The 15409-nt window shown below is 36.2% G+C and overlaps 1 protein-coding gene across 1 annotated transcript; it reads right to left on the bottom strand.

Moving 5' to 3' along the window:
* Positions 1 to 6963: 6963 nt before the first annotated feature.
* Positions 6964 to 9185, bottom strand: mrpl52 (mitochondrial ribosomal protein L52). The gene is made up of 5 exons (XM_024288188.2): positions 9028 to 9185; positions 8717 to 8786; positions 8398 to 8465; positions 7389 to 7453; positions 6964 to 7313 (listed from the first exon to the last, which is right to left on the bottom strand). Exons 1-5 carry the CDS (start codon positions 9059 to 9061, stop codon positions 7170 to 7172), a joined length of 381 nt encoding a protein of 126 aa, XP_024143956.1. The 5' UTR covers positions 9062 to 9185; the 3' UTR covers positions 6964 to 7169.
* Between the last annotated feature and the right edge of the window lie 6224 nt (positions 9186 to 15409).

A 15409-nucleotide genomic window follows, 5' to 3' on the forward strand; every position in this document is an offset into this window, starting at 1 on the left:
ATCTGTTAAATTGGAACCAGAAGGTTTTTTTAATTCGTACTTTGCAAGAAAAACTAGCTCAGTATTTGCAGCACACTGTCTGTTCAAATTATCTCGAGAGGACAATCCAAAGAGACAAAAAGTGATGTGAAAAAATCCAAAAATGGAAAGAGAAAAGGTTGACAGACGTGCTAAAGTTCATCTCCTGTGAGTGAGCTCATCACCGGCCCTTCTCTGGCTCTCAGATTCTGGGGCAGTCTGGATTCAGTTAATGCCGCTGGCAGTTTTGGACGCAGAGCCAAAAAAAGGAAGGAAAAAGTGATGGAACATTCACATTTTTCAGAGAAATGCGTTCCAGCTGAGCATCTGGTATTCTCAAACATCTGAGCCTGAGTGTGTGCGTCAATGTGTGGCTGTACCACAGTATGTTTGGTTAAACTAGATTAAACTAGGTTATTTACAAGGTTAAATAGATTCCATAGGGTTAGATTTATTTGTTGATCTGTGAAGACAAAAAGTCCGATTTAGGGGCTGTTTTTGTTTCATAAAGAGCCCCTAACCCACCAAAATAATAAAATGTGTGATTGTGAGGCAAAATAAAAGTCTGAGGGTCCATCCTCAACAAAGTCAGTGCAAGAAAAAGAGGCAGGTAGCAGGACATCTGTTGCAGGACATTGGATATTCTTCATTCAGCGCGTCCCGTCACAGCCTGACTCTATTTCCTCGCCCACTGCAAAAGTACTTTGGTCCCAGACTCCGCCTTCTCTCACCACAAATATCTATGGTCTGTTTTTGCTCTTTCTTCTCATCTTCCCCTCATTCCTCTCTGTTATAACTCTTCTTCGACTGACAGAAAAACTGTAAACAAAAAAAACAAAAAAAAAGAAAAGAAAAACGCCATGTCAGAAAAATACAATTAAAAAAAGGGTGTCTCCATGGTTATGCGATGTGTATAATTTTCACATTTTCCAAATTTTTTTTAATTAAAAAAGTTAAATCTAGCCGCGACCTGAAAAAATATTAGGATTTTTGTCTGTTTTATATTAGCTTCCTTTAAGCTGATTTTTTATTTGCCCTTTGGTTTCTTAAAGCAGCATTTCAATGTTTATATATATTTATTATAGTTTATTATAGTTTAATTACATTATACAGAACAGATTTGTATGTTTCTCAGTAACTTTTTTTTGAGCAATGTTTTTATTTCCACAATTCTAAGTAATATAATTTTTCAAGTGTGCATATGGTGAAGATATTATCAACCATAAAAAGTCTAAAGGAGATATAATATAGTAAAATACAATATAATACCATAAAATGGAATAAAATAAAATGCAATAAAATAAAATAAAATAAAATAAAATATTTCAAAAAAATATACAACGTTGTAAATTATATTTTTAAAAATCTAATTATTTTATTAAAATACTAATGTCATTTATTTAAATGTATTTATTTCCTTGTTCTGTCTTTGCTGATTTTTTTTTAATTTCTTCTGGGCTCATCTAAAAAAATCTTGTGGGATCTGTAACATTTCTGTCTAAAGAACCAGATTTAAAAATAAATAAATAAATAAATAAATAACTTAAAGCTGCTTTCTGTAGGTGAAGCTTTTCTTTCTTTTGCTCCTTCTTAACTCTGGAGTAAAATGAAAATTCTAATAACTCCAGTAAATTCTGGGTCAAGTTCTGGCGTGTTCTTTAAACTACTCTGTGACATTTAACCAAATGATTGATTGGACACATTTTTGCAGTCCTACTTCAGCTTAAGCAGGTCTAAACTCCAGCAGTGGGTTGTAATAAACGTCTGAAAACGCTATAAGATATTGAGATAAAGCAAAATCGCGTCCGCCAAAGATCTGCTCTGCTTTTCACAGACGGGACCTGAGCTGGTGTCTGTGTTGTCCTCTCCCCTTCTGTCAGCCGTTTTAATGCTGAACTCGTATATACAGAGTGGCTGGGCGGTGCAGGAGGAACCATCAGGCTCAGCAGTCCTTCTCCAAGCCTGGCAGGAAGTGGCCAGGACAGCTGCTTGCAATTCAACCTGGGAGTTGGGTGACCTACTTTGCAGCACGGTGTGCTTTCTACTGTAAATGTGGCAGCAGTTTTTCTGCCTGTTATTACAACTTGTGTGACTTTTGTTGTAAAGTTATTCTGATTTTGCACCACTTCTTACAAGTTTAATGCAAAATAGAGAAATTAACAGCACCACTAAGTTGATTTTGACTCTAAATTATGACTAATTGCACAATTAATTAAAGATTTGTGTTTAATAGGTATGAAATATCTTGATTTAACTGATCAGTTCTTACACTTTCTGTCTAAACAGCCTGTTTCCACATAAATTGTGGGATTTTCGACCAATCCACATGAATTTAAACTCATTTAATGGATTTATTTTTTTAATTAATGCTTTCAATCCCGATTTTTTGTTTATTAACCCTTTAAAACCAGCTCCAGTGTTTACGTTCTTTGATTTGCTGTTTATTTTTTTAAGTGTGAACACGATCAATATAATTCCAGTAGATTCTGAAGGAGAAAAGCAGAATGAGTTCTTTTAATTATGAGAGTAAGCCTGCCCTCATTTCCCATCATCCCTGCTTAATTTTGTCTCTAACTGGACTTTTTCAAACTATATTTTCTTTTTTATTGTCCAGATTCTCAACAGTTTGAATAAAGAAATACTCAGAAATGCAATTTGAGCTCTATTTCCCTAATTTATTATAAGAAAAATGCCACAAGAACATGTTAAAAACCTCTTTTTTTAATGGAGTATGTCTTTAAATTGGGACAAATTTACTGAAGTTTTGTTGAAAAAAATGTAACTTCCAACTGTGGGATCAGAGTCCTGAATCAGCCAAGTAAAGAGGAAGTGGAGTCGTTGCACCAGAGCCTCCCCAAAAACTTCCTGCCCCTCCACCTCCCTCCATCTGCCAGCAGAGCGGCTAGAATTTCAGTGGGCGATGGGTCGATCTGCAGATGCAGCCACATCTGTCTCATCCTTCCAGTTTGCTCGCTCTTTCGTTCACCTCCTCCTTTAAAACCCCCTCCCTCCGTCGGTGACTTCTGCACAATAAGCAACATCTGGTTCTCATTTCCTCAACACAAAAACAACATGAGGATTGGGGGGGGGGGCAGACGTGAAAAGCCTGTAGGAACTTCTTTTCTCACTGCTGGGGCAGTTTGAGGTCTTTGATGGTGGAGGAGTGAGCATCAACCAGACTGTAACCTCTCCAAACAATCCTTCTTTTAACTCCCCCCCCCCTCCTGTGGTTTGTTACATGTCTGCGACACAACAAGCGGCCTTCTCCTTCGCATGAAGAAACACTGAAACAAGGAAAAGATGAGGAGGGAAGAACACTCCCTTATCCACAGAAAAGAATCTGCAACTCAGCGGCTAGCAGCCCTAATTACAGTGGGGCTTTGCTGAAGTCGGCAACTAAAGCGGGGCGAAGAGAAAGATCCAAGCGGAGGGAGAGGAAAAATGTGAGGAAGGGAAAAAGAAAAGCAAATGTCACTAATGTGAGCCGGGGGGACAGAGAGGAAAGGTTTACCTCATTTTACAGTCAGTTTAGGACTCAGATTCACACCGAGTCAATGTTGACTTTTACAAACACACAGCTGCACCGCGTCTCTGCCAATCTTTCCATTTGCTTTTATTCTGCACTTCTGCATTAATATGACCTAAGCATTGTTTTATTTGAGTGGGTTCAAAACAATGATGGAGGGTTTTGATCCAAAGTGATTCTTAGGGCAAAATATTGATTATAATATTAGTTTAAACTAATTCATCAACATAAGTATTGGTAAGGAAGATTTTGCAGCACACATGCAACAAAAACATATATAAAATGCAAAAATAATTATCCCCAGCAGCAGTGCTGGACTAAAAGGAGGATATTGTTTTTGCAATTCTTCTTCTTGTGCCCTTGAGCCAAAATTGTCCCTGATTTATGCTCCTAAACACCTAAATTTGCCCCTGTCACATGTAATTAAACTCACCAAATTGAACCATGCCATGTGTACCACACTTGCCAAAATTACCCCTGTCATTTGGTCCAAAATTCAACAATATTTGCCCCTGCCAAAAGCTCCAAAATTCACCGAAATGTGATTTTCCTGCATCTTCCAGAACATACTAAAATTTGCCTTTGCCATGTGCTCCAAAACAATCCAAAATTTACTCCTACTATATGCACCAAAACTAACCAAATTTGCCCCAACCACATGCATAAAAACTCACCAAATTTGCCCCAACCACATGCACCAAAACTAACCAAATTTGCCCCAACCAAATGTTGCAAAACTCACCAAAATTTACCAATCCTTATGCACCAAAACTCACCCATTTTTACAAATCCTTATGCACCAAAGCTCACCAAAATTTACCAATCCTTATGCACCAAAACTCACCTAAATTTGCCCCTTCCGCATGTTCCGAAATTCACCAAATTTGCCCCTGCTATGTGTCCAAAACTCACCAAATTGCCCCAACCACATGCACCAAAACTAACCAAATTTGCCCCAACCACATGCACCAAAACTCACCAAATTTGCCCCAACAACATGCACCAAAACTAACCAAATTTGCCCCAACCACATGCACCAAAACTCACCAAATTTGCCCCAACCACATGCATAAAAACTAACCAAATTTTCCCCTACCACACGTTGCAAAACTCACCAAAATTTACCAATCCTTATGCACCAAAACTCACCTAAATTTGCCCCTTCCGCATGTTCCAAAATTCACCAAATTTGCCCCTGCTATGTGTCCAAAACTCACCTAAATTGCCCCAACCACATGCACCAAAACTCACCAAATTTGCCCCTGCCTCAAGCACTAAAACTCACCAAATTTGCTCCTGCCTAAAGCACCAAAGCTCACAAAAAATCGCCTCTGCTACATGCACCAAAACTTACCAAAAATTGTCCCTGACAAATGCTGCAAAATTCACAGAAATTGGCTTTTCCTGCATGTTCCAGAACACACTAAAATTTGCCAGTGCCCGTGGTCCAAAACAATCCAAAATTTTAATCTGTTGCATGCACCAAAAGTCAACACAAGTTGAACGCATCTAGTACCTGGTGAAAATAAAATGTCTACATAGTGAATGACCCCTCCAGATATCGATGGTATCACAACGGGTGAAACCGGCCGCAAGAAAATGAATGGAGCTAAAATCTCTTCTCAGGTTCAAAAAACATATTTCATGATCCACTAACAAAATCAAAGCACACATGTCGGAGAAATCCAAAAAAAGCTTTGAAATTATTATGGGACCTACTTTTTGGCGTCTATTTTGTGCCAATTTTCACATTGGGAAAAAAATTCTCTCGGATATCACCAAGTTAAGTTTGCAATTAAAAGTAAAGTTTTGTTGAACTGTGAAGGAAGAGGACACCACCTTGAATTAAAAATAAAAAAAAACACCATTATCAGTGTGAACCTTCTCCTGTTGCTCACAATTTTTTACAAGAATATTCTGAAAAAGTAATACATACATTGTTGGCTCAAGCTGCACAAAATAATATGACATTTGATGTAAACATTTTAAAAGTGAGGGTGTGGTTAACAAAAAAACTCTTTCTCCAAGGAAATCCTAAAATTTACTTTTGTAGATTTTTCTAAAAATTACATAGACCTGTTCGTCACCTCCAGGCAACCAAAAAATAATATGGTTTCTAAGGAGATAAAAATAATAGAAAGGCTGCCATTTTGAAAAATTTGTTTTTTTTCATGGATTTGTCACATGCAGCTCCTCATTTTGGGCGAAGGCTATTCAGTGCTTTTCATGAAACATTAGAACTGCAGTATTTCCATCTTTAACTGGATTACGCTTCCTCAGATAAACAGATTTACCTTGGTGTCCAAAAAATGTTCCTTTCTTTGTCTACAGCAGATTGAATCTGTTTCAGACCGATAATCAGATGTGTCAAATGTTTTTGAGGATAAATGTTTAGAGCTTCACTGAAGCTTTCTCCCATGATGCAGTGTTCTGGGATTGTTGGAGACGCCTTTAAATCATCTTGCAGTCTGCAACTGAGCTTAACTTGCTATAAAATGAGCGGAGATGGCCATTAAGCTTCTCCACTTGCAAATGATTTTTCCAGACAGTTTTCTTTCCTTCTTGATCCCAGACTAATGTGCATCTGTGGTTTTCTTTTCAGAATCCAACGATCGCTTATTGAGAATCTCTATGTGAAGAATAAATTTAAAGGAATATCTTTATTTTGGTAACATAAACTCAATTGTGCATCAATTTTAAAATTATTTTCTGAGTTTAAATGTTTTTATGTGTCCTCTATTTTTAGAGTGAGTGTTTATGTTTTATTTTTTTAAGTTAACATTATAAAGTGGTGCCGCCTTTCCATGTATAAAAGTGTATTTTATTTACAGCAGATTTTTGCTGCTTTTCTTGAGCTTATTCCTCTTTACAGAGCCGCTTTGAGAATGCTAGCCTGGCAGCTTTTTAGTAAAAGATGAACTGAATGAGACGATAAATTATTTCTAAGAAAAAAATCTCCCTTTTAAACTGAGTTATTCTTTAATATAAATTCTCACTTCCTGTTAGGAAATTATGACAAATAACCAAGAAGCAGTTTTTTGTTTTGTTTTTTTTATTTTAGGTTTAATGCATTTTATTTTATTTTTTTTCGGCAAGCACTAAAAAATGGACCAGACTTTGATAATACCACCACTGGAATGTTTTGTAAATAAAAGGAAAAAAAAGCTTAATTTTGGTCCCAATAAGTTAAAAATGTAAGTCTTGAGCATGCACCTAATTTAAACATTGATGTCACTTTACTTTTGCAACGCCTTCCCTCCTGACTGACTCCACCAGCCATAAAAATGAAGAAAAATAAACATTTTAAAGATGAGCTCCTCACAAAATGGTGTTTGAAGCACAGTTTGTTTATGAAGGTGAAATGCTGCCATCTAGTGGAAGCAGGTTGACTTTCCTAACAAAAAAGAAAACAGAGAAAATAAGCCAAAAATTAAATTTATTGCAGAAATATTCAACAAGAAAATGAAATTTTTAAAAGTTTTGACAAATATTTTAAAATAACTAATATAACTTTTTTTTCTGACAACCTGTTTTATATGCTGAACCGAAAGGGTGGAAGTGGGGTAATTTCCACTAAACACCAGAACAAAAACTGGAAAAAAAGTTGTGATAAATGAAAAAAACTTCACGATTTTTTCACTAAAAGATTTCCTTTAGGTTTGAGTAAAAGAGACTTTTTGTGCTCCTCTATTCGTTTGGCCTCTTCCTGCTTTTTCTTCCAGGTCTCTATTCCTCGGTCCATCTCTGTGTTCAGCATTACAATCCGTCTCTGAGGAGAACAAAAACTCCATGAGCAAGGAGGGAGCGTCAAACAACAAAACAGGCGTTTGTGGAGAAACCTCACCGCCAGAACTTCTCGCTCTTGTTTTCTTCTCAGCTGGCCCTTCATTGGAGGTGCTGGACGACCATCTGTGCAGAAAAAACAAAACAGTATCAGAATCTGACAAACGTAGTTCTGCATGAAGGGAAAACCATATACATGAGGGTTTTTTTTTATATATATACAACTTACGTGCATGTCAGAATTTTAAGGCACATGTTTAAAAAATCCTTAACAACTGAATGAAAAGGATTCACAAAAAATATTTCCTGTGTGAAAAAAAATCTGGTAAAAGAACATTTTAATATTTTAAAAAATAAGTAACTCAAACTGGTATTTAATAAGAAAAAATATTTTTACTGAAAATGTTTGAAAAAGAATAAAATAGTGTGTTTATGGGCTTCTTTTAATACCACAAACCCAGTTTAACTTGACCATAACAACACAAGAAGTCACTGTGGCTACAGTTTTAAATACCTGTATCCTCTTAGACTTGATTTATAGTATGAATGTTTGAATTTACCTTCCTACCTTATAACATATGTGGGTTTTTATGCTTTATTAGTTGTAAGAATGGGTTGATACGTATCTGATAAAGATTGTTTTATGTTTTTTGTTCTTCTTATAATTTTAAACAGAAAATGTCCTCTTTGATATTTATATTTTGGTATTTGATATTATGAGTTTATGTTTTTACTCTAAAAGAAAATTGCAGAGATTCAATACAAATAAATAAATTAAACTGTATATGATAACCTTCAGACTTTTCTGGTAAAGTAAATTGATATTTTCTGTTTTCCCAGAAATTAAATATATCTCATTTTCTAAACAACCTACAATGCAACCATCAAAATTTAAATTAGCACCAGAATGGAAATGTTTCCAGCACAGTGGACAGCTTCTTATCCTCATTGCTGCATTAAACAATATCACGACAATGAACACATTCATTTAATGCCTAACAAAACTGCTTACCATGTGTGCAATTGAGTAGATTAAAAGTATTAGAATAAACAATAATTATAAAATATACCTGCATACGACCAGTCAGGCAGATCAGTCAGAGGTCCATATTCTGTGCCGCTTCTAGAGAGTCCATGTCTGCAAAAACCAAAACAAACCATTCAATTCAACTGTAACGCTAGTTTTTATTTTTTATATTTAATGCTCTAGATTATTCCATAGTTTTTCAAATAGAAATTGGCAGTATATTGATTTTCAATATCAAAGCAGTCATTTTTTAAAAAGTTTTTTTGAACAGGCCAACATGAAAACCTCCTAAATTATAGATTTCTGTCAGCAGAACAACTAAAAATAGACCAAAGTTAAGAGTTTAGCAGAATGTTACTTACTCTTGTCTCCATTTCTCCCCAGCTCTGACCCCACAGGTCGTGCTGAAGTATTTGTTAGAGTTCTTTAACACTAAAAAACAAACAAACAAATGTCATAATAACCCTGCATTCTTTCTACTTTGAGCTGTTTGTAGCCCAAAGCTATTATTAGCATCGGCGTTAGCATTGAGATTAAAACCTAGCAATTTGTTATAATGCCTGATTTACATTCAGCTACGCTTGTAGACAAACAGAAGACCTCACAATTTTCAACAAATAAAACTAAAATGAACCAAAGAGACTCTAAATTTTCTGAGTAACCTCTGTCTCACCTGAGCAGCACAACGTCCTGATGGGGGCGGCCATGTTTGTACAATTAAGTGTTGACCACCAGAGGGTGCTAAAGAGACCCTGAAGAAAAGAACAGATGCGGGTCAGGAAAACTGTAAAATAAAATAAACACGTAACATGTCAATCACAGTAGGAGTTCGTGTGTTGTGATGAAGAGTACAGAGTGTGTTAAAAGGCTGGGTCTGGATGAGTAACTCCGGCTGTGCTGCAGCGTCTACTCTCAGGTGCGATCCCACTTTTGATCAGCACGTGGGCTTTGACCTGCTCCGTTTCCGACCTGGGCCGATTCACCCCTCCTTAGACGACCTGGTTGTCCCGGGCTCCCCCAGGAACACCATGTCGATACTGAACTGAGTGCAGACACCCGATCAGCATAGTCCACTGCAGCTCAGAGCTCCTGAGCTCCAACCATCCTCCAGCCTCAGCCTCCAGGAAACTTGGATTACAGGCGCGCGCCACCACACCCGGCAGGAGGCTGCAACACAAATCTACTGTTTGACTTTGAACAAGATGCTGCTGTCACACAGGAGAGCAGATTCTGCTGTTAAAACCTGGAAGATATTTAGTTGGCCTAATATCTATTGAAAATGTTAAAATAGTGAAGAGAAAATTAAAAAAAAACTGAAATTGCTTCAGAGTTAAACGTTTTACAATGTTGTTTAAAGGATGATTAACAGGATGAAATATAATTTTTATTAATACAATTTTGTTGTTAAAAACAAAACATCTCTTCTTAGTGTGAAGTATCATTGTTTTTTTATGTTTTGTTGGCAAATTTTATAATGAAATGATTACTTTGAAATTTATTCTGAAGAAAATGCGAAAATCTCAAGGTAGTAATTTTAATCCTTTAACACTCAATCATTTTAACACATGATGTTACATGTTTTAGAATTATCTTGTCCCAATAATATATATTTTGTTAGTATTAAAGTCTATTTTAGTTATCCTCTACAGTCACATTGCTGCAGCTTCACAAACTGTGAGAGCTTTAAAAAAGCTAAATTCTAAAAGCTTTCTGAACTCTCTCTCTCTATAATGTAAATCAGTTTTATTTTAAAATAAATCTTTGTAGAGTTAGAGCTTTTCTGACTTACTTTAATTACAGCAGCAGCTACAGTACAGATGAACACATTGTAAATATGATGAAGTCACACTGAGAGGTCAGAGGTGTCATAAGCAGAAGATCTGAGGTCCAAATTCTAAATCCAGCAGTTCTTGCTTTTACTTAATGTTGTGTGTGTTTGTAATTCAACTATGCATTTATTAATTTCAATTATTAAAAAAAAAACGGCATGGTCACTTAAAATTATTACACTTTCCCTATTTTTTTTATTCAATTTTATAATTTTTTTGTCAGATAAAAGTAAAAAGCTACTATTAATAAAAAGTCAAATAATAGATTCCATTTGATCCTTTACATCCAAAGCAGACTTTTCTATTTTTAAGATAATTTATAGTCTTATTATATGTAAATCATCCTTTACCCTAACTTGTAAATTTGGGGCTGTACGATTTGTTACTTAGTTAATTTGTTTATTTCCTTCAACTATATTAAATTATAATTTAACTGAATGTCTGTCAGGCTTTAACAGCAGAATCTGCTCTCCTGTGTGACAGCAGCATCTTGTTCAAAGTCAAACAGTAGATTTGTGTTGCAGCCTCCTGCCGGGTGTGGTGGCGCGCGCCTGTAATCCAAGTTTCCTGGAGGCTGAGGCTGGAGGATGGTTGGAGCTCAGGAGCTCTGAGCTGCAGTGGACTATGCTGATCGGGTGTCTGCACTCAGTTCAGTATCGATATGGTGTTCCTGGGGGAGCCCGGGACAACCAGGTCGTCTAAGGAGGGGTGAATCGGCCCAGGTCGGAAACGGAGCAGGTCAAAGCCCACGTGCTGATCAAAAGTGGGATCGCACCTGAGAGTAGACGCTGCAGCACAGCCGGAGTTACTCATCCAGACCCAGCCTTTTAACACACTCTGTACTCTTCATCACAACACACGAACTCCTACTGTGATTGACATGTTACAGCATCTTTACACTTTCTGACTCTTATTTTCATTGAAAATATTGTTCTTTGTTGCATCAATATCCCCCCCTACTGGACCACACAAGCAACAACATCAAACGAATAATGACAAAAAATAACTGAAGAATTTTTTTTGTTCATTCTCACAAATATTATTTGGACATTTGATGATTAAAAAAAAAAGGAAAATTATTTCCTTCATTAAATTAAGCATTATTTGCATTTGTTAAGTGGTTGAATCAGTGTTTTGATGCCAATGAAGCGAATAAATCTGCTTTGTAAACAGTAAAGTCTGTCTCCAGATCACAGCAGGTCTGTTATCCACCAGTTACTCAGCTGCAGCTGAGAAGATGGTTTAGTATTTGATGGAGGATCTTCAATAGCCTTTATTGAATTTTTAGTCATTCTTTTTGTTGCTTTTTATAATGCAATTAAACTGTAAATGCAAAGTCTGTTTTCTGTGATGGAATGACTTTTTCACTTTAGTGTTTGTTCTGTAAGCCAGTTCTGACATCAACTGATACTTTTTAATTTTGTGATTTTAGAAGATGTTTTTCTTCTATACAAATTCTTTTTTAAAATATTCAAGACGGAAGATAAAAAATGTCAATTTACAAAATAATAATTTTAATGCAATAACTGCAAATGACAGAAAACACCTTTAACACAATGCTTTAAACTTTAATATTATCTTGTAAATTCTATATTCTCTACATTCATGTTCCTTTAACTTCAACAATAATGTTCATATTCTGTGTACAAATATTACAAAAAGCCTGCTGCTTCTATTGTCCAGCAGGGGGCGATGTTGCAACAAGAAAAAAAAAACGTTTTTGAGCAAAAATAGAAGTTAGAAAGTGTAAAGATGCTGTAACATGAAAATTATTGTATGAGTTCGTGTTTTCAGATTATTGTGATGAAAAGTACAGAGTGTGTTAAAAGGCTGGGTCTGGATGAGTAACTCCGGCTGTGCTGCAGCGTCTACTCTCAGGTGCGATCCCACTTTTGATCAGCACGTGGGCTTTGACCTGCTCCGTTTCCGACCTGGGCCGATTCACCCCTCCTTAGACGACCTGGTTGTCCCGGGCTCCCCCAGGAACACCATATCGATACTGAACTGAGTGCAGACACCCGATCAGCATAGTCCACTGCAGCTCAGAGCTCCTGAGCTCCAACCATCCTCCACCCTCAGCCTCCAGGAAACTTGGATTACAGGCGCACGCCACCACACCCGGCAGGAGGCTGCAACACAAATCTACTGTTTGATTTTGAACAAGATGCTGCTGTCAGCAGAACATATTCTACTGTTAAGACCTGGAAGATATTTAGTTGGCCTAATTTCTATTGAAATTTTTATCATAGTGAAGAGAAAATGAAAAAAAGAAGAAATTGTTTCAATGTTCAAAGTTTTACATTGTTCTCGAAAGTATGATTTACAGGTTAAAGTATAATTTTAATAAATACAATTTCGTTGATAAAAACAGAACACCTCTTCTTAGTGTGAATGTTCATTGTTTTTTATGTTTTGTTGGTAAATTTTATAATGGAACAATTACTTTAAAAATTAAATGTATCCTGAAGAAAATGCAAAAATCTCAAGTTAATAATTTTAATGCTTCAACACTCAATCAGCTAAGATCATTTTAACATATGACGTTATGTGTTTTAAATGAGCTTGTCCCAATAATATATATTTTCAGTATTAAAGTCTATTTTAGTTATCCTCTACATTCTCATTTCCGCAGCTTCACAAACTGTGAGAGCTTTAAAAAAAACTAAATTCTAAAAGCTTTCTGAAGTCTCTCTCTCTATAATGTAAATCAGTTTTATTTTGAAATAAATCTTTGTAGAGTTAGAGCTTTTCTGACGGTGCTTTAACTACAATCACAGCAGCAGCTACAGATGAACACATTGTAAATATAAAGAAGTCACACTGAACAGGTGGATCTTAGTGGGTCAGAAGTGTCATAAACAGGAGATCCTGGGTCCAAATCCAACAGTTCTTGCTTTTACTTCATGTTTTTTGGGGGTAATTCAACTATGCATGTATTAATTTCAATTATTTAAAAACAGCATGGTCACTTAGAATTATCATGTTTTTATTAATGTTTTTATTCAATTGGATCATTTTTTGTCAGATAAAAGTAAAAAGCTACTATTAATAAAAAATTAAATAATAGATTCCATTTCATCTTTTACATCCAAAACATATTTTTCTATTTTTAAGATAATTTATTGTGGGGGAAAAAAATCATATTTTATTATATGTAATCCATTACCATAACTTGTAAATTTTGGGCTGTACATTTTGTTAGTTAGTTAATATATATTTGTGTATCTTTAATTTTCCTTCATTATGAAATTATAATTTAACTGAATCTTTGTCAGGCTTTAACAGCAGAATCTTCTCTCATGTGTGACAGCAGCATCTTGTTCAAAGTCAAACAGTAGATTTGTGTTGCTGCCTCCTGCCGGGTGTGGTGGCGCACGCCTGTAATCCAAGTTTCCTGGAGGCTGAGGCTGGAGGATGGTTGGAGCTCAGGAGCTCTGAGCTGCAGTGGACTATGCTGATCGGGTGTCTGCACTCAGTTCAGTATCGACATGGTGTTCCTGGGGGAGCCCGGGACAACCAGGTCGTCTAAGGAGGGGTGAATCGGCCCAGGTCGGAAACGGAGCAGGTCAAAGCCCACGTGCTGATCAAAAGTGGGATCGCACCTGAGAGTAGACGCTGCAGCACAGCCGGAGTTACTCATCCAGACCCAGCCTTTTAACACACTCTGTACTCTTCATCACAATAATCTGAAAACATGAACTCATCCAATAATTTTCATGTTACAGCATCTTTACACTTTCTAACTTCTATTTTTGCTCAAAAACTGTTTTTTCTTGTTTCAACATCGCCCCCTGCTGGACAACAGAAGCAGCAGGCTTTTTGTAATATTTGTACAGATATAATATGAACATTATTGTTGAAGTTAAAGGAACATGAATGTAGAGAACGATAAAAAAATATATTTAAAACCATAAAATAGAATTTACAGGATAATATGAAAGCTTAAAACATTGTGTTAAAGGGGTCTTCTGTCATTTGCAGTTATCATATTAAAATTATTATTTTGTTAATTGAAACTTTCTATCATCCATCCTGAATACTTAAAACACGAATTCGGATAAAAGAAAACTTCCTCTAAAATTAAAAAGTATCAGTTGATGTCAGAACTAGCTTACAGAACAAACACTGAAGTGAAAAAGTCATTCCATCACTGAAAACAGACTTTGCATTTACAGTTTAATTGCATAATAAAAAGCAACAATAAGAATGACTAAAAATTCAATAAAGGCTATTGAAGATCCTCCATCAAATACTAAACCATCTTCTCAGCTGCAGCTAAGGAACTAGTGGATAACAGACCTGCTGTGATCTGGAGACAGACTTTACTGTTTACAAAGCAGATTTCTAAGCTTCATTTGCATCAAAACACTGATTCAACCACTTAACAACTCTAAATAATGCCTAATTTAATGAAGGAAAGAATTTTCCTTCAAATTTTTATCATCAAATGTCATAATATTTGTGAGTATGAACAAAAAAATCCTTCAGTTATTTTTAGTCATTGTTCATTTGATGTCGTTGCTTGTGTTGTCCAGCAGGGGGTGATATTGATGCAACAAAAAACAATGTTTTCAATGAAAATAAGAGAAAGAAAGAGTAAAGATGTTGTAACATGTCAATCATTGGATGAGTTCATGTTTTCAGATTATTGTGATGAAGAGTACAGAGTGTGTTAAAAGGCTGGGTCTGGATGAGTAACTCCTGCTGTGCTGCAGCGTCTACTCTCAGGTGCGATCCCACTTTTGATCAGCACGTGGGCTTTGACCTGCTCCGTTTCCGACCTGGGCCGATTCACCCCTCCTTAGACGACCTGGTTGTCCCGGGCTCCCCCAGGAAGACCATATCGATACTGAACTGAGTGCAGACACCCGATCAGCATAGTCCACTGCAGCTCAGAGCTCCTGAGCTCCAACCATCCTCCAGCCTCAGCCTCCAGGAAACTTGGATTACAGGCGCGCGCCACCACACCCAGCAGGAGTCTGCAACACAAATCTACTGTTTGACTTTGAACAAGATGATGTTGTCACACAGGAGAGAAGATTCTGCTGTTAAAACCTGGAAGATATTTAGTTGGCCTAATATCTATTAAAAATGTTAATAGAGTGAAGAGAAAATAAAAAAAAAACTGAAATTGCTTCAGAGTTAAACGTTTTACAATGTTGTTTAAAGAATGATTTACAGGATGAAATATATATTTTTATTAATACAATTTTGTTGTTAAAAACA

Source organism: Oryzias melastigma, linkage group LG18, assembly GCF_002922805.2.
Source record: "Oryzias melastigma strain HK-1 linkage group LG18, ASM292280v2, whole genome shotgun sequence".
Lineage (NCBI taxonomy): Eukaryota > Metazoa > Chordata > Actinopteri > Beloniformes > Adrianichthyidae > Oryzias > Oryzias melastigma.